At 40.8% G+C, this 16,357-nt stretch overlaps 2 protein-coding genes across 2 annotated transcripts; both read right to left on the bottom strand.

Moving 5' to 3' along the window:
- Positions 1-1,173: 1,173 nt before the first annotated feature.
- chp1 (calcineurin-like EF-hand protein 1) lies at positions 1,174-6,593 on the bottom strand. Its single transcript, XM_031847430.1, has 7 exons — positions 6,232-6,593; positions 5,826-5,898; positions 4,684-4,764; positions 3,977-4,104; positions 3,776-3,837; positions 3,026-3,148; positions 1,174-2,674 (listed from the first exon to the last, which is right to left on the bottom strand). The coding sequence occupies exons 1-7, from the start codon at positions 6,296-6,298 to the stop codon at positions 2,621-2,623; spliced, it is 588 nt and encodes a 195-aa protein (XP_031703290.1). The 5' UTR covers positions 6,299-6,593; the 3' UTR covers positions 1,174-2,620.
- Positions 6,594-8,292: 1,699 nt separating this feature from the next.
- Positions 8,293-15,708, bottom strand: lgmn (legumain). The gene is made up of 14 exons (XM_031847393.1): positions 15,602-15,708; positions 15,128-15,279; positions 14,862-14,959; positions 13,110-13,191; positions 12,910-12,992; positions 12,729-12,804; positions 12,320-12,382; positions 11,816-11,882; positions 11,063-11,181; positions 10,029-10,118; positions 9,692-9,901; positions 9,402-9,572; positions 8,993-9,060; positions 8,293-8,815 (listed from the first exon to the last, which is right to left on the bottom strand). Exons 2-14 carry the CDS (start codon positions 15,266-15,268, stop codon positions 8,773-8,775), a joined length of 1,311 nt encoding a protein of 436 aa, XP_031703253.1. The 5' UTR covers positions 15,269-15,279; positions 15,602-15,708; the 3' UTR covers positions 8,293-8,772.
- Positions 15,709-16,357: the final 649 nt, after the last annotated feature.

The following is a 16,357-nucleotide window of genomic DNA, read 5'->3' on the forward strand; positions in this document are numbered from 1 at the left end:
AACAAGGAAAATGTGCAGAAAGGGTCCGGCTATGACTGAAGAGCACTGACCTTGGTCCGAAATGATGCAGAGGTATTTCCACTGGGGTTCGAGCTGCTGCAGCTCACAACGGTAAATAAAAGCCAGAGGGGTTTCTTCTTCTACGGTGACACATTCAGCTCTCCCAAACTGGACGTACGCCGGGTTTCGGGGCCGCGCCCGGTGAGGACACATTTAGAGAAGAATACACCGATAAACCACGGAGAAGGTCTCTCTTTTTCTCCCTCCCTGCGTCCCGGAGAGGAGAAGGTTCCCCTCGTCCCCTCAGTCTCCGCACACCCTCCACCCTACGCCATTTTCGCTCTGCTACTACCAGCCAACGGAAGAGCGTTACGATTGTGCCGATGACCTGTCAATCAAACTGAAAAGCCCGCCCCGGATGTACTTCTTCATTACGTCTGACATTTACCAATCAGCTTTGTGGTGCGTTTACTGCCGCCAACTGACAGCACAAGTATGACCAGAATAATTAAGAAAGGCATTATTTAATTATTTTAACTGTAGGTTAGTGTGTGGGTATCAAACCCAGAATGTATATAAGCATTAAAAACACAAATTCTGAAGTAGAGCCCTTTAAAGAGTAAATTATTAAGGTATAGTTAGAGGTCTGTTAATGCTATGCTAGGTGGTCTAGCTAACTGGGCTAGTTGAGTTAACACTGAAACAATTAACTAGCTTGTTTTGATTGATTAGCATCAACCGAATATATATTTTGTATATTTATGTAGCTTTTATTATTCATAAAGCTAAACTGTATAAACCTAATAATAAAATTAATATCTTGGACTATTTCTCCCAACACCTTTCTGATGTTTACTGACAAAACACTTAATAATGGAAATATCTGCCAGTTGCAACCCTGTTCTAATTTTGTTTTTTTTTCTTCATGTAAAATTAAACTTTGCAAAGTTAACTAGCCAGTAACAGCAGGGTATTACAGAGTATTAAGTACATCATCTCTTATGAGAATAGGTGTGGTAACAAAGGAAAGCACACATTGTAGCCCAAGTCAGCCCGTCATCGTTAGCCCTAGTTTACTTTAACCTGGGCCTAAGATAAGTGTTCATAGAGACTAAGGACTAAATTAAAACCAGAAGGTTAAAAACAACCACTTCACCAATGAATTGACACAAATTAAGCATGGCACATCATTTATTCAAATCAAATTTATGAATCACTTTGATAATACCTAGACCAACGTCACATAACGTGTGAATCATATCTGATTGATAATCACATAATGATTAATAAAATGGTCACCATGTATTTCCTGCACTCAGCTGCTGGAAGGTGATCTTCTAATGATTTAACAAACTCACATTAAAGATTAAAGGGTCAGCCATTTGCACAGTTCATGTACACTAGCCTGTACAGAAAATATATATTTTAAAGCATTAGATTCTTTTTTTTTTTTTTTTTTTATCTCTGGAACTATTCGATGGGAAAAGAAACAGCCAGACAAATATTGAAGCAGTGCATACATCAACACACACTTTCCTTCGCCACAGGAAAACTGATCAGATATATAGAACCATAGCACGTTATCATGGGGTTACCTGTTCTAAGTCTACAAACTAACTAATCCACAGCACAAACTCCCTCACAGGGCCCGACACTGTTAGCCAGGGCTTTAAGACTCAATCTGGAAAGCAGGACACGGTGGCAGCTGAATCCTAGCGAGACCATTCAGCAAATGAGTAAGAACAGGTGCTAGGGAAGAAACACACACTAGCCAAAGAGATAGCTGCAGTTTTTGTGAAATCTTCTTAACGCCACAGTTTTGAACTGAACACGGAGTTCTTTAATCATCACCACACACGTGATGAATCAGTGGTTGAAAGAGGGTAAAACTCACTTTGGTTCGAGTCCAACAATTGAAACAGGTAATTACAATCTATTGGCAGTAGCTACGTTAACCCCTATGAAAAATAAAAATACACAAACTCGGCGATAGGTTCTGGTTTACAGTTGAGATAATAACTTATAAAAGGGGAACCAAAGCCACAGCACTTCAGTGAGTTACACACAAACATCTGTGGAGCAGATCTCCACTTGCTCTGGTCTGACTTGCTCTGCCACAAGTCCAAAAAAAAAAAAAAAACACTGTCTGTTTAGAAGTGGAATCAAACATCTAATAAGTTTCACTTTGAGCCATTGCATATTCATACGGAGGACACATCCTGTGCCATCTATCCATTAAACCGCATGATTAAACCTAAAATAAACGTACTCACTGCAATAGCAAAAAGCTTTAATGTACCGTACTGTCAAATCCATGTGAAAAGTGGAACAGCAGTGGTACTAACTGGGACCCTCTAAACGTTTTCTAATAAATAATGCTCCATGATTGAGGAAAAAAAGATTCATATTGCATAGAACAACCCAAGGCACGAAACGTTCCCCTTTGTTGACAGAGCAGTGCAGAAGCACAACCTCCAGATCTGTAACATGATCTACCCAACGCTCGGTCTGACGGTGTGTTCTCGTAGTGTGGGCTATGACAAGCTGCATGAGGCCGTGTTCTGAAATCAACCGATATGTTGAAGCTCTAACCAAAATAATAACAATAATAAAAGTTTATTTAATGTAGGAACCGGATGCTCATTTTCTGTTCCACGTCCACCTTCTCCAAGACCTGAGGAAACAATCAAAAAGAGTAAGTTTAGATACTAAACATATTTCCATGATCTGTAATGTGTAATAGACACAGTCAGGTTCAAACATAGCTCAACATCGGCTGAAAAACATTTAGCTAAATATTAACTCAAACACACAAAACATTAAGCATGCACTTTGGGGGGAATAACAGTATCAGGATGTGGAATCAGTTTCAATATTTAAATCCATTTGACTCACAAATTAAGAAACGTGTGCTCAAAATAATGAAAACCAACGCTTAGATGAACCTCAAAGAATTCATCCCGTGTGTGTTGTAACTATGCAGAAAAGTTCTGTCCTGTTCTCTGTAAAATGTCACACGACTTGCCTTGATGAATTCACTGAAGGAAATGGAGTTGTCTCCGTTGGTGTCAGCCTCCTGTATGGTCCTATCGGCAATGCTGCCGAGCTGCTCGTCTGAAATGTTTACACCAACCATCATCCGCAAGACCTGGAAGGCATGAACAACAAGTCTCTTCATGGTTAATGAATGCTGGCAAAGATTAAACAATAGTCGTGATGTTTGCACAAACAATATGGTGCTGGTGCAAGATAATTTGTAGTTATAGTAAAGCAGGAGCCACACATGACTGTATGAATTACACGATCATAAACACAGCGAACACATATTTACTGAAGAACAGGCAGCAGTACTGCGAGCTGCACGTTTAGAGCGTTGGAGGCTCACACTGACACACTGAGGTGTTTTGCGCAAAACAAGAGATCCGTCTGAGTCATTTAACTCCGAGCTTAGAGCAATTACAGGTCGCACAATGTCACCGAAACGGCTTCACAGAGGGACAACAAATAACACGGCCAGAGACCAAATACAGGATATTAGTCTGTCTGGGAAGAATCAACCTGTAGTTAAGATATCGCATCATTACCGGCACAAATCCCTCTCTCTACGGAGCATTCTGACATGCTGCACAATAGCATTGTTCCTTTGTTAAACATAGACTGAATAGCAAGTATTTTCAGAGGCATCTGGCTGATTTTCCGATTGCGTGAACACGTTGTTTCCACAAACCGTACCGTGACTCAGCATCTTATTTACATGACAAACCAAACCACTCACCTGCAGCAGCTCATCCCGAGAGATTTTGTCATCTCTGTCCAGGTCATACAGACGGAAAGCAACTGGAAGAATAGAATAGAATAGAAATGTACAAGCCATGTCAGACAGCGTTAATCTCACGATTAAATCCGGTGAATGTTCACGACACTGGTCACCGGCTCAGCCCAGACACGCCCGCGTGTGAGAGAGCTCTACACTCACACAGCAGCTTGTTTGTCCTGCTGTTGAGTGGCTCGCTGACAGCCACGTTCTTGCTCTTGTCGTTGTCCTCGATTGGTCTGAAGTGAGCCAAGGTCCGCATGAAGCCCCTGAAGTTCACCTGGTCCTCTCTAAAAACCAGAGACACAGAATATTATAACACAGCCCATTAAAGCAGAGGAAAAAAAGGATCTGCTACAAAGTTTGTCGCGGCTCAGATTGCCTTTTCATTCTAGCTGCTGTGGCAACACAATGAAAGCTCAAACTGGTCGAAACCTAACACCATATTAGAGAGTTAGACACTCTCCCCACCTCTATCCTCAAGTTGTTCTGAAGCAAACAACCCAAAACCAGAGGAACAAGAACACATCTATAAGCCACGGTTCAAATAAGATGCCTACACATCTGACTTTTTGGGATTTTAATGATAAATTTGGAAACATCTGGTTTTCAACTTTCAGAATGATAAAACAGCAAAAACAAACTGCAGAATATAGAGAAGGAACCTGCGGTGGTCAAAAAAAGAGTTGATTTGTTTCCCCCATAAACACAGGATTGGCAGAAAAAGTCTGCAGTCAGACAGCCACAACAGAAAAGCCCGGTGGCCTCGCTCAGATTTGTGGTGGTTGTGACTCAAACCAATAATGCAAACTCCTGCGAAAAAAAACAAGATCTTCAAAGACAGCAGCGCAACAACAGGGACGACTCACGCCTCAGGAAAGAACGCGTTGATAATCCGGTCTCCCAGCGGATTGATGGCCAACTCCGGGATCCTCTGGAAATCTTCTCGACTGCAGACATGAGGCGATATGAGATTACAACACACTTAGATATTGTAAATTTAGGACAATACCACAAATGAATACAGATTTCACACTGTGGTCAACCTTAAAAAGATGCAATACGGTACAAAGCTCATGCAGCAATGTCCTCGTTATTCTTTAAAACCTGACTTGATTTGAAATATGAAAACAGGAGAAGAAGAACAGAAAACAGGATGGCACAAACATTTTTGAAAATAGTTTTGGCTGGGAATAACGGAAGTTGGTCAGCGAGGATATCTGTAAAATCTCACTATTGTGGCAACTAATGGAGGATAAGAAGGTCACCTGACCGTGTGCTGTGACTGAAAACACCGGAGCAAGAACAAGCAGAACCAAGAACGTGTGATGTGTAAACACAACGTCTTTCAAAAGAACGACTTCCCTGAATCCAGAGAGGGATGTATTTCTGGTTTACCCTGGAGACCGATATGCAAATAAACCCCCGAGGCCAGATCGGAGGGCTGTGCGACACAAAGTTCGAAACAAATATTTTAGCAGCTTTAATGATTACCTTTTTCTTTACCCATTGTTTGTTTTGTCCAGACTAATGGAAGAGCCAGAGGTTAATCACAAACCATTGAAATGTCACACTGAGGTCTCAACTTCAAAATCTCAATGCGCTCAGATAATAAAGATTTAATCATCAATCCCCATCTGAGAGTGAGTGACTTCCTAACACATTGTGGCTGACAACGCTATTTAATGACAATGCAGTGTCGCTGCCCCATTGAATTTCTATTCAAATAGTACATTCGTCTTTGTTTAAGACAATTTTGCAAAGCTTTAATTGAGATAATCAACATGTTTGATCTACCACTGAACTGCTTTGGATCACAACCCACACAAGAAAGGTTTTTCCAAAATGCAATCACTTCAGACATGTAACTACCCAATCTGTCCTCCAGAATAGATTATATAAATACAATGTCTTGTCTGGTTACCTGTCAAGTGTAACCAGAACTAATCAGCCTCAGCAACTGGCTGTTTAACGTCTTTATTCTCACAGTGGTGGTTGTGTTACTGCTTACCTGAGGGTGCCGTTTTCTCCTTTATCCAGACTAGTGAAGCGGCTGTACAGGCGAGTGATCTGACTGTGTGAGACTGTGGGGAGGACACCAAACAAGTCCAGATCACCAGAAGATAACAGGCATTCATCGCTTCAGTCAAAAATAACTCTTTTCACCCAAATACTAGCCCTCATTACACTTCCAGGAGTCATATTCAGAGCTTGTGTGTGTGTGCACTCTTTCCCTGTTAGACAGTAGAGAGTCCTGCTATATATGCTTTTTGATTAAGTTCCTTTAAGTACGTGGTTTATGGGTTTCACTGAAGAAATATTAGGCTTAACAAGTAGCTGGTTAAGTAACGTTACAGTGAAAGGCAACATATCTCACACTTATGATCTCCACCACCATTAGTCCAAGTTCAACTTACAGCCAGTCTCCTTCTTAATTTCTTCAATTTCCTCTTCTCGGAGTAACGTGGACGCTCTGGATCCCATGTTGAAGTGTTAAATAAACGAGAGGACTTGATAGACGTCTTGCGCAACCTAGCCAGCTGTGGAAGAATCTCAATCCGGATTTATGTTAAAGTTAGCAAACAAGCTAACGTAGCGAGCTAAAAAGCCTGTTTCACTCGTGAAAGCAGTTGGAAACTAACAAAGCCGTTAAACACGACCAGCCGTTTAATGTTCTTTGAGTGATGTATCGCTATAGTCTGTCTGCTAGTTACGCTTTTCTACGGTCTGTCGTGTTTTCATTCTACCAGGACGGGTTACGGCCAAGTTACCTTCCTGTTTTATGACGTGGGTGGGAAGTAGAGGGCGGGTCCTAAACGAGGCCACCTCCCTACCAGGACGGCTTCCACGGAATTGGGTATCAGAGATTCTTGCCTTCCTAAAATTCGAAGCTAATGTCTTGTATATAATCCCATTCAATTTCAAATACCACATTATCCACTTTCTTGATCAAATAAAGTTAACAATCAAATTTCAAAAGAAAACAGTGGATATTTGAAAGTTCATAGATATATTACCGTCAGGCAAAGAACAGCTAGCTACAGGAGGGAGGCCCATCCCGTCCTGGTAGGGTGACCATCTCAACCGTAACAGTTAGTCAGCGGTGGAAATACTGTAGAGGGTATTGGCTAGCTATGCTAAATGATAAATGTAATGATAAAAACTAACAAATGATATTAACATCACCTCTAGACATATTTTAATAAATATGATCTGTATATTGTGTGTTTCTTTTCCACACAAAAAAGCTACAAAATAAAAATCTTTAAAATACTCCTTTTTCTTAATTAAAAAATAATCACAGAAACCTATGAATGTGCATTTTTTAATTAGGCTCAAACGTCAAAGTGTTATAACTATAGGCAAAACATATTTTGAGTGAATTGAGGGACTTGATGTGAAGTCAAATACAAATGAACATATACACATTGTAGGTAATTAAAAGGCAAATATAATAAATAGTAAAATAATGAAAGGCCGTAATAATTAACAAAGGGGCAGAATAATACAGCCGGACATCAATAAAAGAGAAAATCCAAATAAAGAACCTCCACACAAATTCAATTCAGCTTCATCATACTTTTTTTAAATTGTAAGATTCAGAAATCAGAAACTATCCACTAGATAGCGCAATTTCATTACTTCACGTGGAGTTTTATTATTTAACGCATTTATTTTTTGACATCTGTGATGCTGTACTATCTGTCAATTCATTCGATAACTAAAAATCGATCTAAACCAGTCAGACAAACGGTGGCACAGGGACTAATGACAGTAGATAATGTAATTGGGTTTGCAAGTAACTGGTCATGTGCACCTCATGGTGGCGCTAGAGGAGAAGTCAGGGGATCATCAAAGTCAATAGGATTTCTTGCCTGTGAACCATGAATGTCTGTGCATGAGCCAATTAATCCAGTAGATGAGATACTTCACAGGATAAACCATTTTCACATTAATTAAATATGCATCTTGTTAATTCTGTTGGTTATGCACATTATCACTCAAACTGAATTTAAGTCAAAGTACTTTTGGCATTTACATCAAGAATTTGCAGTGTCAAATTCTCTGACATGGATGTTTTTTAACATTAATACCAGCCAATCACAGGAGGCCCTGTGTGTATTTTATTTTAGGTATAGTTACATGTAATCAGCTAGGACGTAATCAAGGCATCATACAGTCTAATGGGAAGGAAGAAGAGGGCAATGTGGGCAAAGATTCAGATGCTAAATATTCTTAAAATCTTTTCTCACAGAGAAATATTCTGTAAAACGTAGCAGCTGTTAAAACATGCTCTGATAAAGCTGACAGTGGTTTATGCTAAAGGAGGTCCATGTGGGTCTAACTGCCCGTCAGACAGGAGTCCACACTTAGTCTTTTAATAACAGCAAGCATCTCACCAAGTGTAATATTATCCCAAAAACGTGATATTAACAAATATAAAAAAAACGTGCTGAATGGTCACAGAGAGAAAAAAGTTTCACAAGTCTTTTAATTTTTATAGCAGTTTTGGTCTTTCCGATTTATTTCAAGATTCCTGTGTTACAAAGTCTCTTGAAGTTCAAGAAACATTCAACATCAGTGGGACGTCCTTTACATCTCAATCAACCATTCATGCCAGGTGGTCCATACCACAAATACAGCTATGAGCAAAATAAATTAACATGAATTTCATGCTATAATTGTCAATCCTACATTCTAAAAATAATCAAAAGCAGTATAATATCATCCACAAGCCTTTCACAGTGATAGTGCAAACTCATCATAAAACAAGTTTAAAAGTTCTCAGTAAAATCAAAAAAACATCACAAGTAAAAAAAGAAACGTGTTAGTGTGTTGACAAAACAATAACGTCAACTCCACGACAGATTGGTTCTTTAGCAGTGCAAAGAGAAGCTCCGCCTTCCCGGGCCATGACACGTGGAAGAAGCAGTTTGATGGGAGACGTTCATGGATTTTTACTTGCTGTAATGACACACTGAGTCCATGGCGAGCTGGATGCTGCAGACCAACAACACAATGGGTTTCAGTATCAAATATTAAGGACAAATAACTAAGTATTCCTTTGCGTCTTAGAATTGTATGTAGTTTTATACAGATTGAACCACTATCACATTACTTCTTGCCTAAACTAGGCAGGTTAATAAACTAGTTTGTTCAGTGGGAAGTGGCGCTTACCGGTCTGCAGAGTATCCTCTCTCACACAGGTTCACCAGAGCGTACAGATGTCTCAGAGCGTATTCATACTGAAACACAAGAGGACATCACACGTGTCAAAGAAACGTCCCCCCAGTCGGTGATAATGAAATGTAAATGACCAAAGTTTATTCCCCCCTGTCGCATTTGTGGCGCTCCAAATGTCAAACAGTTCCAGAGAAAGGGGAAAGGAAACCTTTTTTCTGAATAAACACATACACGGGAACATTTTGTAAACAAGTTACGACCCAGAGTTTCTCATTCATTAGGCTGACAAGTATTAGCTGTGGGCGAACGGGTAGGATATAAAAAAAGAAGAAAATACCCTACCAGTCCACCGTTACGTTAACCACAAACACTTTCTAAATGTGACCCTTCTGTGCAGCTCTACCTCAGTTCTGTGCCAGTTGAAGCAGTTGTGCTTGTAGTGGTCGACTGCAGCCTTGTAGCACTGATGCTGGGAGAGTTCGGCTCGCTCGTTGAGAACCTCGTCGGCCTTGAGCTTGTTGCCGGTCACCCTCTCAACCACCCGGCGCATAGTCTCAGCCAGCACCTCCCTGACCTGAACACACACACAACGATAGATGAGATTTACGTGACGTGAACAGTCCTCCACAGAGGACCTGAAACACGTGACATGCTGCGACAGCAGAAACACCACAGCGCTCTGCCAATCTTCACCTTGAGGTGGGAGTTGATCTCCATCAGCAGCCCTCTTGCAACTCTGATGTCATTGGAGGCCATCATCTTCCTCTTGAGGATGGCCAGAGGAACGTCAGGGCTCGGGGTCAGATCCAGATTCTTAACTGGCTGCAGGGTCATCGGAGGAGCAGTCTGGCTGCTGGCCTTGGGGTTACCCTGAAACGCTATGACCTTCATGTGGGCCATCGTCTGTATAGAGAGTAAGAAACTCAAAATAAGTATCTAAATATGAGCAGGAAACCCCACAGCAAGAGGCATAAAAATCACAGCCAAGTCGACATGTTCCCTCCTCAGCAGTGTTCATTCTTTCTCTCACCTTGTTTCCAAACTGCTGGACGTGGCTGGTGTTTGTGTGGCTCTTTACGATCTTGAACTGCTTCACCAAAGTTTCTTTTGTCAGGTCCTCCTGGAAGCACAATGTGACAAAAACATTACCATTAACAGGTTTTCAGATTTTTCAGAAAATCACAGACTAAACAGAGCGGTTGTTTGTTGATTGTTTTATTATTCACTTTCTGTTTTGGGATGCTTGTATATTGAGGGGTCACAGGAGTTACTACTCTACTGTAGCTGCTGTTGGAAACGTTCACCACTTCCTTTTCCTGTCCCGTTAAGACCAGGTGTTTGGAACAGTAAGTAAACAAACCTTTAATGGACTTTATAGAGTCTCAGTTTCTATTGTACTCTTTAATATAAGTCGACAACAAAGTTGTAAACTTACAATTAAAAATGTAGGAATTAAAAGTTAACGAGAAAAGGCAAAAGTTTAGCTTGCTTACTTTTGATAAAAGTCAAACAAGTTAAAATGTTATACATCTTTGCATGCAAATCATTGAGGAGCTGAAAAGCAGCTGAACTGTAAATTGCTGAAGGCATTTAAATATGTAGTTTTATGTTTGTATGTGAGCACTAAAGGTAGTTGAACCAACACTTGAAAAGTAAGAGCTGAAAGCAGATGAAATGTCACTCCATGTGTGAAAGTTAACATCTGTAAGATGTTCACGGAATAAAACCATGTTTTTGATAGTTTATGTATCGGGGATTCAAATTACCTTCACACGCTCAGGGGATTGTACTCAGCAATACCTTTTGTAATTGTATCTAATTGATATCAGCCTCACTGTTTACTTCGTATCAAAGCTGTAGAAGTTACTGCTAAACAACCAAACACATTCCTCTGCTGCTCGGTAACATTAAAAAGCATACGATGGGGGTAGCTTATTGTGAAGCCGACACGGGAAAAGCCCTGTATTCATCACGGTGTACGCACGATTTTCCATCTCAATTTTCATAAGCTAAACCAGATTGTAATAACTTGTATGACATAAAACAGGGGGACACATCACCCACCACATCGGAGTCCTCCATCCAGTTGACACTGTACCAGTCTCCCAGGTACGTGTCCCTCTTCTCGTCATAGTAGCAGGCGTAAGAGGACTCGTGCGAGTTGGAGGCGGTGGTGGCGTACACTACAAAAAAAAGAAAAAAAAAAAAGATATAAACTCTCATGTTATGCTGTGTAGTATTTTGTAGAGACCTAAACACAACTCGCATGTCTGCTGAAACTGAAGGACAGTTTGTGAACTCACTCAGAGGTAAATGCAAGTTAAAGAGTGATTATGTTCCAGAAATATAAAGATATCTGATTTAGACTACAGATGAAAGTCCGGTAAAAAAAAAGGGATGTAACAACACCAGAACCTTGATTCGTCACATGAGGCCAAGCACATGACAAACACAGGCAATAATGCTGACTGCACTGTCTGACACACCAAAGGACTAAGAGTCAAAAACTGAAGTGAAGTCCCCAAACCAGACCACAGTGCTGAGCTCAGCCCAGACATGACGAAGAATGAAATAAAAAAGGAGGTGAAAGCTAAAAACAATAAATCACGTGAGCTTTTACTCTTGATTGTTGGCAGTTTTACTTTTTTTAAAGTTCAGCAAATATAGATAAAGTGAAATGGTCACGAGGAAAAGTCAAGTGTTATGTTGTTGAGGATTTAAGTAGCTCATGGACTGGCGCTTCCTGTTGATCGCTGCCGCTTCATTACCTCTTGGTTTTACTGGAACGCGAGTCTCAAGAGGTAAAGTTCAACTCACCGTCAATGTCAGCAGGCAGGTGTTCCATCATTGAGCCGGACTCGCAGGCCTCGATGTACAACACCATCTGTGGATGTGTGCGGGGACAAAAACCAGTCATATGATCTGCTCTCACAGCTCAGACACACAACCACCTGATGCACCTTTTATCACTGACCTAGATACTGTAGGCATGTTAACACGAGGGCTGTTATCAAAATCTCAATATGGCCTACTGCCATTTTAAAATCGCAGGAGGTGCAATATTTGTTAGAAGTGAAATGTTTGTCAAACTACCATTTTAAATAAATACTGTGGTGCTGCAGAGATGTTTGGGCCCACACATCATATTCTACAGGTTTAAAAAAAAAAACTAAAAAAAAAAAACATCTTTGTTTGTTACAGATCCATTCAAAAAGCACACCACAATCTGTTTAATATGTTTTTCATTGAAAATTGCAATGTCAGTCAAAAACAATGCAATTCGATTTTTCATTTAAAAATCAACAGAATGTTGCTGCGTACCTTTTTGTATTTCTTATTTTCGTGCATGTATGTAATGGTGCTTTGGAGATCGTCCACGGTGAGCTGCAGAGAGAGGACAGCATTGGTAAACAGATGTGTTAAACTTGTGCACATCCCGGTTTGTTCGGTTTTGTAGTCTTCATTTCTTAGTCGACATAAAATAGAAAATTTGCAGGAAACCATGTTTAAACTATACTCATAAAGTGTAAAAGGCTATGCTGCTCTTGATCAGTTTATTGGTTTTTTTAATGTCACAATACTGATCAGAAGTTAAATTTGTGCTCAAATACATAAGCAAACAAAACAAAGAGATAACTATCAAATGAAACAAAGTCAACAACATTTTGGGTTGGTGCAGTGAGCTCAGAAGTGAACATTAGCAAGAGCAGGAAGCCGAAAAAGTGCTCACGTCATCATTGGGAAAGGCCAGAATACCAGGCGCCCCGTGGTCGGTAAAGTACACAAACACGTGGTCGCTGGGGCCGCTGCCAAAACAAATAGAGCAAAGTTAGAAACGGTATCTTGATGAAGCAGGTGTTGTGCTGCTCTGATCTCACTACGCCTCTACTGGTTTCATTCCATCACTTCACCTCTTCAAAACCTTTCCAGAGCCACCTTTGACGTTTGAGGAGTCTCCCTTCAGCACTGCCAGGAAGTTTTGTGGGGTCACATCCTGCAGGAGAACACCCCGACACAAATCAAAAAGTCTCTCCAAACAAATCTGTTCCAACATCAAAAACATGCATTTCAGAGCTTTGATTTGTACAATTATTTGCACTGAAGCACTCACGTCTCCAGTGTAATCTTTAGGAACTCCTTTGTACACATCTGTGCCATTCGGCCTGTTGATCACTATCCCAGGGGTGGGGTTTCTGGGAATAGAGAATATGAGTCAGATAAGCAGAAGGAAGTTTAAAAAAGGCTGACAGAACACGTTGTCACTTGATCGGTGAATCATTCATCCGGTATCATGTCAGAATCTGATGAGAACTACAGCACTTCAGGTTTTCTGCTACTCTCAACAACAGCGGCTCTATTGTGTGAGAAAGTGCACCGTGGCCTTTGATTTCTGCAGTCTGTATGAGTAACCGTGCAAGCTGCGCTCTTTCCTGCATCGCTTTGAATAGTTAGTTATAAACCACAAATCCAATATGTGATAATCCTGTAAGCCATGCAAGAGCACAATACAGATATTAAACAATAAATGTTGGACGACTTCTCTCTACAACCCGACTACATTATGACAAGAGTTTCACGCAAGGACTCATGGGACAACGCTAAAGTGTGTAGACGGCTAATAATAGTTGACAGCTTTCATTGGTTATCAATATCAAATTAACATGCAGTGGAAATAATCCATTATCTGCAACTTCTCTGCACACACACATATAAGATGTTAGTACTGTACAAACAGCATATGGACAGAAAATAACTAAGTAACATTGATAAGAATATTTTTAGTTGCAGCTCTATTTAACCATTTGAGATAGTTAACATGCAGAGTTTACGTTGTTTCCCCTCTTAAGCTTTGGTCTACACATAGAACCCTTTTCATACATTCCAGCAACTTTTTACATTACAAGAAAGCCGCCAACATTGCTCCTGAGCAAGTGGACAATCATTGCCGTCTAACACTGCTGCGTGTCACGTTGTGTAACAGTGATCCTATTTCTGACCGAAACTGACGGGTCTGCTTTCACCACTGCTCCTTCACCCAGTCACCATGGCAGTAATTTAACTCCAATCCACTGAGAGGAGCCCTGAAATGAGTTCCTTGAGACTCCTCTCGGTGGACCTCTTTAACTCGGCCTGTTAGTGCTGCCTGCTCTGAGTGCTGCTGCTCTTGACGATGAACCACACCGGGCCGACACGCCACAGAGACACGAGAAATGTCAACACGAGCGTGCGATTATTGTGTGGCTCACAGCTACAAAACTCCACTCGGTTACATTTCTGTACAATCATAATGTTCCTGTTGTTCCAACAGCGCCGACAGAGTGAGACCTCTTTTCTCTAGCAGATTACACCTAATCAAGTTCAGGAGGCCCGTCCTCCCGACTAAACGGTCACTTCATGTCACTAATTTAAGACGATACACATAGTAGTTTTGAACCAGGAACTCCAGTATTTGGATCATGTAGCTCATGAAGATGAGCAGACGTTAAATGAAATATACATAGCTGACATCATTATTCATCACCTTTAATGCTTAGCTCTATATAACACTATCTAAGACACTGTGGAACTCTTTAACAGTTATATACAGTAATATGTTGATGGCAAAGTTAGAGATTCAAATCCTGTAATTGGACTTTAAACTGAAACGTGCACCACAGCATACATAAACATTGTGTGTGCTGTGTCACATTTAGGAACGGTGTACAGTATAGTCTCTGACGTTTCTTTGCACAGTCTACTAACTTGCAAACAGGGAAGAATGAAGGTCAACAAATAATAGAACTACGATACAATTGTGGATTTGAACACTTCGGGGGAAAGAAGAAGTCTCAGTATGACAAAGAAACAAAAAATGTCAACTCACTCCTCATTTTTTGCCAGGTCATCGTACATCATGACCACTATCTGCTCATCCGGGATGCCATTCTTGTGCACAATCTGGTAGGCATGGCAAGCATCAGCCTGAGAGCGAGAAAGAGCAATATGGAGAAGTCAGTTGCTGGAAAAACTGAGTATCTAAGAGGAAAGTTGATCTTATCAAGAAACAATGATAAAAATAGCAACGTCACATCATGCACAGTTTGCACTTGTTCATGCATTGAGATTGTGGGAGCAGTTTCACTCTCTCACCTGGTGTCTGTAGTTGTACCAGCCATTGGAGCCAGCTACGATAACCACCCAGTTCTTGCCCCCGTCTGGGTCCTGCGAGGGGAAGGCGTTTACCAGCCCGAGGCTCAGGCCGAGCAGGGCGAAGAAGACCTGGTTCAACATGTCCTCGCCTTCTGTCGAAGTCCCCAAGTGAACGACAGGGATGATTCAAATATCTCAAATGTCAAATTCGCTGTTAGAATAAAGCGGGTTGTTTTGGACTGTTCGGTGGCAACAAAACAACGAAAGCTAAGCACGAAATAACACAAACACACCACCTGATTGCCTGGATGTCACGTGATGTTATCGGCACAGAGCTAGCTTAGCTGGTAGCCCAACAAGCTTAAAAAAAAACACTGTATTTTTAAGGAGCTGTTCTAGCTATTATATAATAATATTATTATAATACGCCGAACTAATCCTGGGTAAATTACAAACAGAGAACGACATGTTTACCTTTCCTTTGCTGTGGTGTGCGAAAGAGAAAGCAGCCAACGAACTGACGTGAAAGTCCTCAGCAGGAGTCAGTGGGACATTTATATATGACGTCGGGAAAAACAGTCGATAGGAATTCTCGCGCAGCAGCCAATCAGAGGGCTCGGGGGCGGGGCGTCACTGTAAACAGTCATGTGGTTGAAGAGCAACAAAACATGTATGAGCTCCTCTATTTCCTGGTTCAAGTGAAACATAGATTGACTAGATTACTATGGATTATAATTTCTAAGAAAAACAATCTATTCTTTAAACAAACAAAGTTTACTTATGAAATAAACCAATGCATTTTGCCCTTACTAACAGTCTGATGCAGTATGGTATGTAATTACATTTACTAAAGTACAACTTTGAGTTACTTGTTCTTGAGTATTCAAATTTTTTGCTACTTTATACTTACACGACATTTATTTAATAGCTTACAGATAGGACTCGAGTACATACTGTATATGAATGTCATTTTTCCTGAAGATTATTCGCACAAACAGCATGTGACACATTTTGCAGCATGTTACACAATTCTTTCGAACCTGTTTAAGCAGGCGGTTAGGACATATGATTCACTCTGCCATAACCTTTTACAGCAAGTAACCCATAAAATCCCAAACCACTTGCACCTGCAAATCACAAGATTCATTTTAAAAAGGTGCTGAATTACAAATTCTGAGCAAATGTATGATTGAGGGATTGCCTCCGATGGCTGAGCCGGTGGCTAGCAGC

Source organism: Anarrhichthys ocellatus, unplaced genomic scaffold (assembly GCF_004355925.1).
Source record: "Anarrhichthys ocellatus isolate YVR2014 unplaced genomic scaffold, GSC_Weel_1.0 scaffold7, whole genome shotgun sequence".
Classification (NCBI taxonomy): domain Eukaryota; kingdom Metazoa; phylum Chordata; class Actinopteri; order Perciformes; family Anarhichadidae; genus Anarrhichthys; species Anarrhichthys ocellatus.